This window comes from Microplitis mediator, chromosome 2 (assembly GCF_029852145.1).
Source record: "Microplitis mediator isolate UGA2020A chromosome 2, iyMicMedi2.1, whole genome shotgun sequence".
In the NCBI taxonomy this organism is placed as follows: Eukaryota; Metazoa; Arthropoda; class Insecta; order Hymenoptera; family Braconidae; genus Microplitis; species Microplitis mediator.
The window spans coordinates 8018508-8033792 of record NC_079970.1 but is presented as its reverse complement, the minus strand read 5'-3'; the positions used below and the strand labels follow the sequence as shown (position 1 = coordinate 8033792).

Genomic DNA, 15285 nt, shown 5'->3' with positions numbered 1-15285 from the left:
AATTAATTAGTACACTGAAAAAAAGATTTATTTGAGCCGACTCAGATTTATTTAAGCCAAAGATATTGTATATTTGGATATGGCCAAATAAATATTTAATTGTGAGAAAGATATAATATAATTGAGCAATTTAATTACGTGAAATAAGTGATTTATTTGAGGTAAAGAAATGATCAAATTACTGTAAAGAAAGGTTTCTTCGGCCATATGCTTAAATATCACCAAATTTTTCGTTATTCGTCACAAATTTAATATCATTACCACAAATATATCACTTACTTACCACAAATAAATTATATATTTCAGTAAAATTATAAAATTATTTGAATCACCTGTCATATTTAGTTGTACCAAATATATTTATTTGTCTTTAAGAAATATTTAAAAAAAACCCACAAATAAATTGATTTATTTGGGACAAGTATTTCTTTTTTTTCAGTGTACAGAATTAAAAGTTATTGGGTTGACCTACATGCGGTCAGTTGATTACTGCATTTTTATTTTATACAACTGGACCTTCATCTTTTATTCTATTCATATTTATATCCATTTTAATAATTTATGAATATTAAAAATTAAAATTAAAAATACATAATGGGCTCGTCAGTATTCCTATGCGAGAATGAATAAAGCTATTAATGAATTTCCGGGCATATAATTTCTACCGAGCAAACCGAAAACGAGGAGAAAAGAAAACTCGAGCGAAAAAAAATTTATTTCAACACGAACATTTCTCACGTTGCGTGATAGTATGAACTCAAAGAAAAAAAGGGTTGAAAATGTTTATTCTAATTGTACATAATAATATAAATTAGCTCGAAATTTTTTTACTTTTATAATTTCAATTTCAACAAACCCTTTTTTCACTGAAATAACTTTAATTATTTCTGTTTCAATTCCGCTTAATTAATTGCTATAAACTACGCCAAGTTATACAGTTGGTGAATGCGACGCGATTCTCGAAGGTTGATTTGTATTGGTGCGGTTGTTATTTCATTGAAATTGAAGTATGCATAAATTCGCACAAACAGTTTCATATACCAATCAGTAAGATCTTTAAGTATGAATGATATGGTTTGTTGATTTAAACCAGAGTTAAACAAGTATTCGTAACTTAATTCCCATTGGAGGTGAATGCAAACTTTATTGAATCAATTGGCCGAGAAGTATTTCATTTTTTAATTTTTATCTATTCGGTCTTTCAACTTTATCAATTTATCGTGAGCTAATTATTTAATAAAACGATGTAGAATTATAATTTTGCTGAGTCAAACTGGTGAATGTAGCAAAACCATTGTCCATTTCGACTATCGTTTTCCCATCAGCCGGGTGAGATATTTGGAAAAGGATAGATAAAAAGAGAGGTGTGGGAAATGATAATGGACGGATTCTCGACGATTTAGTGGATATTATCTCGTTGTTCCGCTTGAACGTGCAGGACGAACTCGGCAAGTTGCTTGATCTCGGGAGTTCTGAACGCCATAGACTGTAAAGGGTGGTTAATACATATATATATAGAACTATATATAGTGAATGGCGGAGAGAGAACACTTTGTTCAAAATTAAGGGAATGAAGGAAGCTAACGTAAAGTCAATTCTCGGATAGTATTTTAGGGTATATTAATATGTAATAATATACGTTTGATAGTGGGCTTTGGTGTTGATCGCCTTGGTGATTGGAATTACTGATGCGAGATACCGGGATCCACGTACAAGGAACCAACAATTTACGGGACCGGTTATCAAAGCTGAGACAAATGGCGCAGTTGACTTGGTTAGAGTTACGCGAGACGTCGAGAACCCTGCGGCTCCTAGTGTCGGAGAGATACAGGATTCTCAGACAGAGGTAAGTAATACAAAGTTTGTAACTTTAAAGATGAAAGATATGGATGAAGATTGATAATGATAAATTTAAATGCTATGTATGTTATAGAAAACTTTGAAGAAACGTCAAGTAGAACCTCTCACGGTTTCTGTGGGTGCACCAACATTTATTCCAAATAAGTTAAAAAATAACGTCATCCTTGGTTTAAAAGCACCAGGTGTTTTAGAAAAAGCTTCTTCAAGATTGGGTTTCGCAGATAATAATGCTGGTGAAACTTTTCATCATGGTTTTCACCATGGTCATCATCATGGACACCATCATGGCCATGAACACAAACATGGACATCACTCGAAACATGACCATGGTCACCATCATAAACATGAGCATGGGCATCATCACAAACATGGACACGAACATAAACATGGGCATGATCATCATGAAGACCACCATCATCATGAGGATCATCATCATGGTCACAAAGAAGATCACAAACATGATCACCATGAAGACCATCATCACGGTCACCACCATGGACATCACCACAAGCATAAGCATGATCACAAGCACGAAGAACATCATGGTCATGACCACAAACATGACCACGGACATCATCATAAACATGGACACCAGCATCATTCGAAACATGAACATCATGAAGAGCACAAGCATCACGCAGAACATCACCATCATCATAAACACAGTCACCATAATGAACATCACCATCATCATGAACATCATCACGTCAATGAGCATCACCATCATCATCAGCACAAAGAGACTGAATCTCATCACCATCACCACGGGCATGATCACAAAGAAGAACACAAGCATGAACATAAACAAGAACATCACCACAAACATGGTCATGAGCACAAGGAGGAACATAAAGAGGAACATCATCATGGACATCATGAGGACCATCACCACAAACACGGACATGAGCACAAACATGGACATCACGAAGACCATCACCATGGTCATCATGAGGATCATCACCATAAACATGGTCACGAACACAAACAAGAGCACCACGAAGACCATCATCACGGACATCATCAAGAACATAAACACGAACACAAAGAAGATCACAAACATAAGCATCACCATGACCACAAGCATGGTCATCATGAAGATCATCATCACGGCCATCATGAAGACCATCATCATAAACACGGTCACGAGCATAAGCACGATCATCATGAGGGCCATCATCATGGTCATCACCACTCTCTACATCATAAACACGAGGAAGAACATCATACTCATCATGGACATGATCATCATAGTCACCACTCGAACGACGACGACGAACACGACTTCAAAGGATATCAATTTGATGCGACTCAAGCTCACGAAGACTACACGTTCCCTGACGACGTATCTACCAAAACTCTCCTGGAACAAGTCGCTCAAGTTGACCTCAAAAAGGAACCAAACGTTTTGCTTCTTGGTGTTCCCGATCCTAATTTAAAACAAGCTTAATTTACGATTAAGTTATTTATTGTTTTATCAGTAAAAAAATATATATATTTATACTTGAATTTTGTTAAGCACAGATGTAGATTATAATGATTATAAAATAGTTTGAGAATTGAATAAGATTAATTTAACGCAATCATAACTACTGTATACACACATTTCCCAACTCTATTCGCAAACCCATTAACATAATGCACCGTTGGTTAACAATACAACGCGTAAGTAATTAATAAAATTATCCGTTGAAACTCTCACCGGTTAGTTTTCCGACGTGAGCAGGAATAGCAGCATCAGCAACAGAGGAGTATTATAAAGCAGTACATGCATACATCTATAGTCTATAGTTGTGTATAAAAGAGAGGATGAGCCAGTAGAGATCCTTAGAGGCGTAACTTTACTCTTACAACAGTAACAGTCTCTCTAGGACTCATACTCTGCAGCACTTGACTATTCTATTCTCATCTCATCTCTCTTCACTCTTATTAAAGTTCGTAACCTTTTCCTTCTTTGGCTGTCTCACAACCAGACCAGCTAAGGGTTCGAAATATATAGTGACTAGTGTTGTAAATGTTGTGAGACTCACCCATAAACCCGTTACCACTATCCTTTCTCCTGCTACCACTACCACTAGCAGCGTTACTAGTACACCTAGTGGTGTACAGCACTACCTTAAAGTAGTGAACAGAACGTCGAGCATGAACATAACTTGGATAGGGATTACGAACTTTGAACTCTCACTCCGGTTAGTCGTACCGGTCGTTATTTTTCATTCTCAGGCCGCTTATCTCCTAACCATGTTTGCCTAACGCCTTCCTTCCGCCAAATTACTATACTACCACTTAAATACACGCTTTGATTTTAATTTAATGATATAACTTTTAAGTTATTATTTTATTTGTTGTTAGCCGGTGAGCTGATTAATTTTGTCACAGGCTAATTATGTTTTACTTCATTTTAAATAAAATATAATCGGCAATAAATTTTAGTAACGAATCTCAGACGTAACTAACGCAAGGTGATGTACAACAGGGTATTTTAAGTTCTAAAGTCTCGTGAGTGTAGAGTATAAAATAAAATATAAATAAAGTAATGGAAGTAAATAAAAAGAAAATTGGGTTTGAAAGAGGTTTATCAGCATGCATTGGTCGACGTTCTACCATCATTTTATTTTTCTTTCCCACACTTTTCCATTCTTATACTCTGTACTCTTTACTCTACTCTACCCTGCTTTAATTTTTTCTTTATTTTGCTCTACTGGGCGAGCTTTTTTTTTTTTTTTATTTCCTAACTCTTGTGGTCGCGTGCATTCTCAGTCACTGGTGGTCGCGTTCTACTCACATCCTTTTCTTTTTCACGGCGGCTTCACCAGCAGACAGATAACGTTCAATGAAAAAATATAAGTCCGACAAAGAAAATAAGAAAAATTACTTTTAACGGAAGGGGATAAATTACAATGAATTAAGGCGAGAAAAAATGGCCAATAGAATAGGTGCAAGTAAATGAAGATAACGTACATTACAGTTGAAAAAAAAAAAAAAAAATTCTAAAAAAAATCAATGCATTCTGAAGCTCTGCAGAATGAGTGCTTCCATCCGCGTCACTGCTTCAGGAAATTTCTAACACAATTTTTCGTGCAATACGTGGGCTCCAGATTTCACATTACACAGAAAAAAAAAAAAACAAAAAAATAATAAAAATAAAACGTGCTTGGATTTAATTTCGAACGTTTTTTATTCATTTTTTTGTTTCGAGTACTCGAAGTAATTTTTTTTTTTTTTATAAATGTTGATTAAATAAAAGTTTAATAACATCAGAACATGCTGGAGATGCAATAAATTATTAAAATTGATGATTAGTTGAATTAATAGATGACATCTTGGGTTAAAGTCTTGAGTCCTTAGTCTAGTTTGAAGACAGTATGATAACGTTTAAATTTATTAGATAAAAAGTTTAAACGGGGAAGAATAGTTGTTGGTGTTGAGGTTGGTAAAGAGTTTTGTTCGTTACTCATCAGACACTTTGGTGAAACTTATTTTATTTTATAACATTTAGTTACATTTCTTATACTTTTTTTTTCGTTTCTCGGTGATCTTTTTCGCTTCTAGTTACTTACAAACCCATCGTTCTTTATTCAGTTAACTTCATAAATAATTCACTTGGCAAATACTTTAATTAGACTAGGACCGACGGCACACCAGGCGCACCTAGATAATGCTGAACTATGCGTTTAGTTTGTCGCTTTTCCCAACCACGCATAAATTTGCAAAATTCACTCTCTGCTACTTAATATTTTATGGCAACTTAACTAAACCTCTTTTTTATGTCTTTCATTATGTAACACATATAGTTAAATAGATTATTTATTAAACTTTTTTGTTTTAAGTAAATTGTCTTAACCACAACCATACTGTCTGTCTGTCTGTCTGTCTGCAGTATATAAAATTCCCATCAAGACAAATAATTTCGCTTTGTACTTTAAAATGGTACGTCTAATAGACCAAATATTAGCTACAGGCTTTTATCGATAATCGATCCTCTATCCAGGTCAAATACTTCCTATCCACATTCAATATTTTCTTACTATGCATTTACAGTTGTCGACTATAAATATACAATCTACATCTTGATTTTACTATCATCCTTTGGCAAACTAAAGAGCCAAAGGCTTCAGGCACCGAATGCATCCGCAGACTATTCAATAGTCAAACTGTCAATACATCATATTGAATGCTTTTATAAATTTTTTATCTGTGTTATTTAAGATATTTAAAATTTTAAGTGATATTTTAATTACAAGTTTTTAAATTTGACATTCTAAGACGAATTAATTATGGAATGAAGACATCAAAATTTTTATTAAAAATTTCGGACAAGTGGTTTATATTAATATTAAATCGAGATTTTTTTGCTGCCCGAATTAAATAATCTGGTCCAATTAACTCTACCACGTTGTAATCATGAAAATGGTTTAGAAAATCATCACAGGACTTAGGTAGTTTTTTTTTTAAAGAAAAAGTACTAATTAGTACTTTTAGTACTAAGTATATTTATAAATTTTCGCTTTCGATTTTCATTAATTCAATGAATTTAATACCCTCGACATACTAAGTATTTAAGTAATTCATAAAGTATTTAACTATTTAAAAAATTATTTTAAATATTAAAATGGGTTTATTTCAAATTTATTTACTTATTTGTTAAATTTAAGTGCTCACATCAATTAAAATTTTAAGTTTTAGACTAATGTTTGACAATACTGATGTTTTAGTTATATATACACTTGATTTACATAATTTTGTAAATAATTATTTTGGATTAACGCATAGTTACATTATTTTATTTGAATCATATTATTTTTATTTAATAACTATTTGTTCCTTAAAATTAATACTAATTCAATGAGCTAAACAAATGAGAAATAATGTTGATATTAATTTATATTAAAAGAAGGCACATAATGATAGTTGTAAATAGCTATAATTACAAAAAGAATAATCGATAAATAATTTTCAAAAGTAATGTTTTAGTATGACGAACTACATAATTTAAAAAATCATTTTAAGCTGATTATTTTTGATCGACAAAAAAATATTAGATTGATTTTAGTTATTGGATAAGTTTTTGATTTTTACCATTTATCTTTAAATAATTTGAATTACCCGTTTATCACTTGGGTAATTTATTGTCCTTTGAGCGACTTTCATTTCCAGGTGGACTGATGTGAGGTTTCAAAGGTCCTGTAGGTGATACATTTTGTGCACCAGATGTAGTAGTTTTATTAAGGCCTTTTGATTTCTCCTGTAAGCTTATTCGAGTTTTATTTTCTTCATTGGAACCACAAATACCATCTTGAAATGATTGCAAACGTCCATTCTTAGTTCTTAAGATGTCACTTCTTTTAAGATTACCGGTTCGTTTTGTCGCTGCTGCAAGTTCTGGACCAAGATTCCTTGATGACTGTTCTTTTCGTTGTTGTATTGCAAAGTTATGAAGACACTTGCGTATAAAATCAGGATCATCATTGGTATTTGCTGATGCTGATGCATCTATCTCTACAGCTTCCACACTGAAAAAAAATTTCCCTTCGGACAATTAAATTGGTTTTGTTAAATTCTGTTAAACTAAAATTTATTTGGGACAACTAAATTTTATTACGTCAATATAATCTATTTTGTCATTTTTAACGAATGATCTAATAGACTCTACTTGGTTGACATTAATATTTCACTCTCTAAGATAATAAAATCATTTGGACAACTAAACTATTTTATAGTACCAACAAATATTAAAGCAAAATATTATTATAGGGGAGCCTGGGGCACGGAGGCCTCTTGGGGTACGAAGGCCCCCCTCAAAAATTAGGTAAAAAAATTTTTTTTTCCTTTTTCGTCAAGTTATGACCTTTACAACGTTTTTATTATATTTTAGGTCAATCTGTGATATGTGGGGCAAAACGGACCACTCGAAAAAAAAATTGCAACGAAAAAATTTTTATTTTTTATATTTTCCGTCAAGTTAATTTTTTCGTTAGAATATTTTTTTTTTAGTGGTCCATTTTACCCTACATATCACATATTGGCCTCAAATATGATAAAAACATTATAGAGGTCATAACTTGACGGGAAATAAAAAAACATTTTTTTTTATAATTTTTTGGGAAGGGGGCCTTCGTGTCCCAGAAAAAAAAAAATTTCTTTTTGATTTTTTGCAAAATTTCGACTGATATTTCCGAAATAGACGGAAAATAAACGAATTTGATGGTTAAAAGCCACAAAAAGAAAAAGCCAGCTTAAGGGGACCTTCGTGCCCCAGGCTCCCCTAATAACTCTAATAAATATTACTTAGACACAAAAAAATAGATTCATTTAAAATAAATATATATATTTGTTCGAGGTTAATAAATATATATTTGAAGGCGCCTTATTTGAAGTTCAATGATTTGAAGACTATACTCAAACGTGAATCTCCATTTTCAGAGTACCCAATATATAAAACTGATATCTTTATGAAATTAGGGAAAACTCTGAAAAGAATTGATTACATAAAAGATTCTGAGGAATTTATGTATAATATTTTTTATGAATTACAACTGCCGGCTACTTTTATCAGAGAATTGTATTTCTATTTGTCAAATGATGATTTAGAAAATATGATTCCACTCTCTACACGGAAAAACCACAGGCTACTCGGTAACATCCGATAAATTATAATTAAATGGCCTCTGTAATCTATTTTCACACCGCTGTTTCCTGTAAATAAATTGAAAATAAAATGTAAAATAAACCATGTCCCAATGTATAAATATACTTAAAATTTTTTAATAAAATTAATTTATAAAAATTTAAATAAATTTAATTGTAAAAATTTATTTCCCAGCAATTTCGTTTTCTGATTCGGAGAATGTCCGTTACTTAAATTAGAAAAAAATTAAAAAATCTAAATAAAGCTGTTTTAGGGACTTACAAATAAAGTTTTCCTGTAAGCAGTAAGATCGGCATTAAATAAACAATAAAATAAAACTCAAGAAAGTAGAAAATCAGTCTCATCGGAATATTCAGAAGCTATAACTTTGCACCTTATAGTCGATTTCGTTGGAAAAATTAATTGAATGAATAAATGTTAGAAACTAATAAATACGAGTTATGGAGTGAAAAAATACGTTTATTACAAAAGCCTTTCTGTAATAAATAGAATTTGTTACAAAACCTACATTACATATCTTTCATGAACGTAGTAGTTTTGGTGTAAAAACCGTTTGAACCTTGATTTTTAGATAGATAAATAAATTTACTTGATCTTAGAGTCAAAGCTCTCTCAAGACCATCATTATAAGTACATGGTATCCAAAATGTTTACAGTAAACAATGTTATGTTAAAATTTATCAATACAGTATAATACAACAATAATATAATATAAATACATACAAATATATGGCAGAACAAAAATTTTGTTAAAGATTGGCAAATAACAATAGTGAGGAAATCAGACAGAAAATACGAAATTAATACCTCTTAATGGAAAAAAATAACTTAAGAGTCTTAAACCTTGTATTTTACTTAAATCTAATCGGGGAAATAAAATTTTTTTGATATTTAGATAGGTGTCAGAAATATAAAGAAAAAAATTAAATTCTTAGAAGATTAACATAAATTTGTGTCTATTTAAATAGATCTAAAGTTTAGAATAATTAGACGTACATTGATTAATCATGTCTAAATTATTTTTTTTTTTTTTTCGGATTCAATTCTTCAAAACGATAATTACAAACTTTAAATACGCTGTAATAAAAAGCGGTGTTAAAATGAACTACTACCGGTGTAGCGGTGCTATTTAGTTCGCAAAGAGAAATCTGTTTCTCATATTTTCCACACTAACATTAACATGTCATTGTCGAAAAATATTCTTTGAATTTCTTCGTAAATTAATAAATCAATCGAATTATTAATTTTTGAAACAATAACAAGCTTTGTCTTGGATTTGAAATTCGACTTCTGATACTTCAAAAATAAAACTACTTTTTTTTTAACATCACTTAAGACTGGGAAAAATTTTAACACCGGTTTTGGGGTTGAATTAGCACCGATAACCTTAACACCGGGATGGCGTGAACTTACAGTGGTTGTTTTTACAGCGTAAAAATAAAAAAAAAATAAATAAAATAAAGCTTATTATCCGCAGTTACTAGACAAAACATGGGATTTATTATTCATATGTTACTCTTATTGCCGTTGATGTATCCTTAGCTCAAGCACTCTCAATAAATGGTTTTGCGTGGATCGTAAGTTTTCCCATAGTAGCTATGCGTGTACAGGAAACGTCATCACAGTCACGATGCCCAACAGAGAATCGTAAATTTACCAATAACCCAACTCGAGTACTCTACTACTACTGACTGCAACCTATTTTATTATTCCCCTCACTCGATCACTCTCTCGTATTGCTTGCTAAATTATTCAAAGAGTTTTGTTGGTATTCCTACATATATACTCATATATGTAACTCAAATATACATAAAACTCTGTATGAATTTTACGTCAACGTGTTAATTAATGTTTATTTTAAATAAATATTTGTTGTGCACTGTTATATTTACAAAAATAAATATATCAGTAATTTACGTCATCGTAAATTTTTATGCTTACAGAAATGTTCACAGTCCATTAAATATAGTCATTTTATTTTTATACTTATCCGGTAGTCTATTGTTTAGATAAATTTTAAACAATAAATATTTAACGACATGATCATTAACGCTCGGTTTGATATCTCGCGATATTTCAAATAATAATTGACTCTTTTAGTCATCATCAATCTGTTAACAGACGTGTAGCATAATTTTGTTCAACTTCCTCCCATAGCGACAATAATATAAACAAGGGAAAAAAAAAGGAAGCTCTGCTTCCCACCCACTGTATTTATATTTCTCACGCTATTTTTCCCAATAATCGAGTGTCGTCGGATATCGCGCGCAATTGTTCTGGCAACGGGCCAATCGTCCCGGAACTAAATTCGCTCTAGCGATTTCCGTTCTGCTACGCGGGACATCTGATCTACGTATACACGTACATTATATATTATATATATATATACAAAAATATTTATATGGATGTAATGTTTTGTGTACAGTATATACATTATATATACACTTAGACACAATAACGATGGTATGAAAGATAGCAGGAGCTGTAAGTATTTTTTTTACACCCTCAAAAATTCAGGTGAATTAATTTTATTCATTGGATTAATAATAATAACGGTAATAAAAAATAATATGAAAGAGAAACACTGTAATTATTTAAGTAATTGTTGTAGGTTGTTGTTTAGCATTTTATTATTTTTTTTTATTCGAAATGAATGGCGTACATTTACGTATATCTCAAGTGCTTGCAAAATTACTATTCATCGAGTATGCAAATAAAATTCGAATCACGTAATTTACATAACTACAATGTAATTACCGGATAATATTAGAGTGGATTAAAAATTTAAAGTAAGTAAAGAGTACAAAAGGAAATTTTTTTACGTATAATTATTGCATTTAAATTAAATTTTTTTTTTATTTTAATACCTAATTTTAAAAATTAATAGTCGCGTTTTGAGTGTAAATTTTTTTTTTGTTGTAAAATTTAATTGAAATCTTAAAAGGGCGCGGCTTGCTTATTAATTTTCACTTTATTTAACGGACAAAAAGCAATTGCTCCGTCAAAATTCCAACGTTAAACGTATTTTTCTTTAATTTATGAAATTTTAAATGCTATTATTTATGTAATTGTTTAAAGTTTAAGCGTAATATTATTATTGTTATTTGTTATTTTTTCACGCAACAACAATGGATATTGTTTGTTCGATAACAAACACCCACCTTATAGTTTATCACTCGTAAACACACTAAATCAAATTTACTCTCGGCAAACATCTCATTCAATTTGTTTCCGTCCAACCAAACTCAAGGATCTATTCAACGCGCAAAGATATCTTTGAATCCCCTTCGTTTCGTTTGGCTTTATCTCTGAATTACTGATTGAGACTTCGGATGTCCGGACGCCTCTGTACTGACCAATTCATAACTTCAATGCTCTGTAAAGCGAAACAAAAATTCCAGTCGAATAGTTTATTTCAACTTAAACTTAAACTCAAATTTCAATTCAAATCTTTTTATATATTATTATTTTTTAACTCCCCGCTAAGAAAATCGATGATTTTCGAAAAATTCGAGAAATTATTGATTTCACCCCGATTTTCGAAAATCGAGTTTTCACCAGATGTCGACGTTTTGAGGTCTTAGGAAACTATTCTGACTATTTTCAGAATGATGTCCGAGTGTCTGCATGTGTGTGTGTGTGTGTTTGACCGGTCTATAACTTTTGAACTAATTAACCGATTTGGATGGATAAGGTGGCAATCGAAAGAGCTTGTTGGCCATCAACTTCCCTAAAAATTTCAGATCATTTGATCAAGTAGACTTGAAAATATTAGCGAATTACGAAATAAAAATTTTTTTTTTTTTAAGTTTTTTATTGATTTCTCAGAAATTACTTAAGCGATCGAATCCAAAATCTAATCAGCTCTAGAACACAACAAAACACGTCAATTGCCACCTCAACCGTCAAAATCGGTTAATTCGTTCGCAAGATATCGTGGGAGAAAGAAATGCTAAAAACGGTTTTTTTCTAAAAAAATGGCATACAATAGTATATTACACTACAAGGGACGAAATTTGAAATTCCTGCCCTGTGTGATAAAATGCCCGAGGCGAAGCCGAGGGCATCATGACACACAGGGCAAGGCTTTCAACTATCTTCCCGTGTGGTGTATACGATTTTTTTTATACCCGGTCGAAAGTACGTTTATTAATTACATTTTTGAATACTATAAACAATACAACCCCGTTCTGCCTTCAGCTGACAGGTCGGCCATGTTTTTTTTATTTGCTCTCTATTGACGCGCCTCTTTCGGACATACATAAAACTTTAATTTTTTTCTGTCTCTTTTTATTTCGTTGCGTTTTTTATGTCTGTCCCGCGACATTTGAAAGCACAAGCGAAGCGAGTGCGTCAGGTCAGCGGGGGCAGGCATCAAAAACAAAACAAAAAAAAGACATTATAATGGTTTTATAATTAAAGATGCCGAAAGTCAAGACTTACACTCACAGAAAAATTAAGTTAATTTAACTATGAAATTATAGTGCAATAACGCTTCAACTACTTGATCATAATTTCTACAACAACGATATATAGTTATTACATCAATCGGAAAATAGTCAAGATAACTAATTTTTAGTACAATCAGTCATATCAAATGTTAGCATAACTAATTTAAAAATGTTTATGAAATAAAAATTTTATTTTCATAACTTAATATTATTAGTTTTTTTTACTATAAGTATTTCATTGAAAAGCATAAAAATGTAAGTATCGGTAAACATGAAGTAATAATTATTGGTAATATTGAATATTTATTAATGTTATTACTTTCATATAATTGATACCAATCTATCGCATGACAGAGGAGTATTGGTGACAGAATTGCTTTCAAGCTTGGAATATAAAACTTCTGAAATAAGTTTCTTACCAGGGACACGACAAGAGGTAGGCGCTGTCTAGTGGCGAGCACCGAACTACTCTCATTGCCGTTGTCTGGTAACAAGAAATTTTTCTCTTGGTTTAATCAACTTTTTTTTCTTAGTTGGAGCATATGAAAATTCTTGCGCTATGAGAATAGTACTTATTCCGAGAAATTTAATTTCTTTTTGTCAATACAACAAATATTTTTTGAATCCAAAAAATTTTTGATAAAGTAAATAATTCAGTTCAATTCGCGAATAATTTTTACAGTACGCAAAGGTAAAGAAATTCTTAGATTTTTGTTAAATTAGATTGAACAAGATATCAAAAAGTATTTCTTGTTAATTTTAATTAAATATGCAGCTAACAACTTTATTTTGTGCCGCTTAGATACCTAGTTAAATATTTTGACCTTAAAATTTTTTACTATAATAAGTGCATACTCACTGCACTTTTTTAGATGAAATACGTCATTCGGCTGATATAATAATCAAAAACAACAATTTTTGATACAGTTTAATGCGACATAAAAGAATTTTCATCTGTTTTTCACGAAAATTGCGATTTTGTTTCCAAACAATTAATTTAAAAAACTTGTAACTTTTGAATTATAAGGTTTGAAAAAATTGGATAACAGTATTTAATGGATAATAAAATGGTTTACAAAAAAAGTTCCTAAATTTTTGTTTTGTTACATACAAAAAAATTTTCGTATGGAACTAAAAAAAAAAATTTGTCTATTGGTTGATCCTGCGGGCCAGCCCCAAAACTTCCCGCTGTTTTCGAGCTCCTTGAGCTCAAAGAGCTAGAAAACATTGTTGTAGATACATTTCCGAGCTCTTCGAGCTCGAAAATACTTTTGTATTCAATTGTTTTCGAAAAAACCGTTTTTTAGCATTTCTTTCTCCCACGATACCTCACGAACGAATTAACCGATTTTGATGGTTGATGCGGCAATTGACGTATTCTATTGAGTTCTAGAGCTGATAAGATTTTGCAATTTTTTAGTTCAGTTGTTTCAAAGATATTCGCAAAAAACCGTTTTTTACCATTTCTTTCTCCCGTGATAACTCTCCAGCGAATTATCCGATTGAGATGGCTAAGGCGGCAATCGACGCGTTTTATTGAGTTCTAGAGCTGATTAGATTTTGAAGTTGATCGTTTAAGTTGTTTCTAAGAAATCAATAAAAAACTAAAAAAAAAAGAATTTTTTTTTTCGTAATTCGCCAATATTTTCGAGTCTACTTGATCAAACGATCTGAAATTTTCAGAAAAGTTGATGGCCAACAAGCTCTTTCGATTGCCACCTTAACCATCCAAATCGGTTCATTAGTTAATAAGTTATAGACCGGTCACATACATAGAGACATACAGACACTCGGACAACATTCTGAAAACAGTCAGAATAGCTTCCTAGGACCTCGAAACGTCGACATTGGAAATCGTCAACTGGTGAAATTTCGATTTTCGCAAATCGGGATGAAAACAATAACTTTCCAATTTTCCGAAAATCGTCGATTTTCTTAGCGGGAAGTTAAAAATATTGATTTTATTTTACACAGTCTAATATATGGAGGAGGGAGGGGCAAAACGGGGTACTTAAGGAAATAGTAAGTTTTCGGGAACTCAAATAAGTTAAATGTTTTTTTTTTTTTTTAATATTTAAAATAAAAAGAAAAAATTTTTAGCTGCACGGAAAAAAATAAATAGAACTGGCTACCATGTCAGATAGTAGTCAGTGCCATCTGTAGAAAAAAAAAATAGAGATAGCAGTGGGTCCTATCTACGTAGTACTGGCTACTCTCTACATTGTTCTCAGCGCTATGTCAGATGTTGCTCACTACTATCCTACATAGTACACTCTTACATATTGCTCAGTTCTATGTACATAGCAGCCAGTCGTATGTCAGATAGCA

At 31.6% G+C, this 15285-nt stretch overlaps 1 protein-coding gene across 1 annotated transcript; it reads left to right on the top strand.

Annotated features, from left to right (window-relative positions):
• Positions 1 to 1570: 1570 nt before the first annotated feature.
• LOC130664192 (histidine-rich glycoprotein-like) lies at positions 1571 to 3319 on the top strand. Its single transcript, XM_057464013.1, has 3 exons — positions 1571 to 1585; positions 1649 to 1846; positions 1934 to 3319. Exons 1-3 carry the CDS (start codon positions 1571 to 1573, stop codon positions 3305 to 3307), a joined length of 1587 nt encoding a protein of 528 aa, XP_057319996.1. The 3' UTR covers positions 3308 to 3319.
• Positions 3320 to 15285: the final 11966 nt, after the last annotated feature.

What these genes read in the sequence shown, in the direction of transcription:
- LOC130664192 (XM_057464013.1), top strand. An exon ending in TACAGGATTCTCAGACAGAG is followed by an intron (nt 1,847 to 1,933) that starts GTAAGTAATACA and finishes TGTATGTTATAG; the next exon opens with AAAACTTTGAAGAAACGTCA.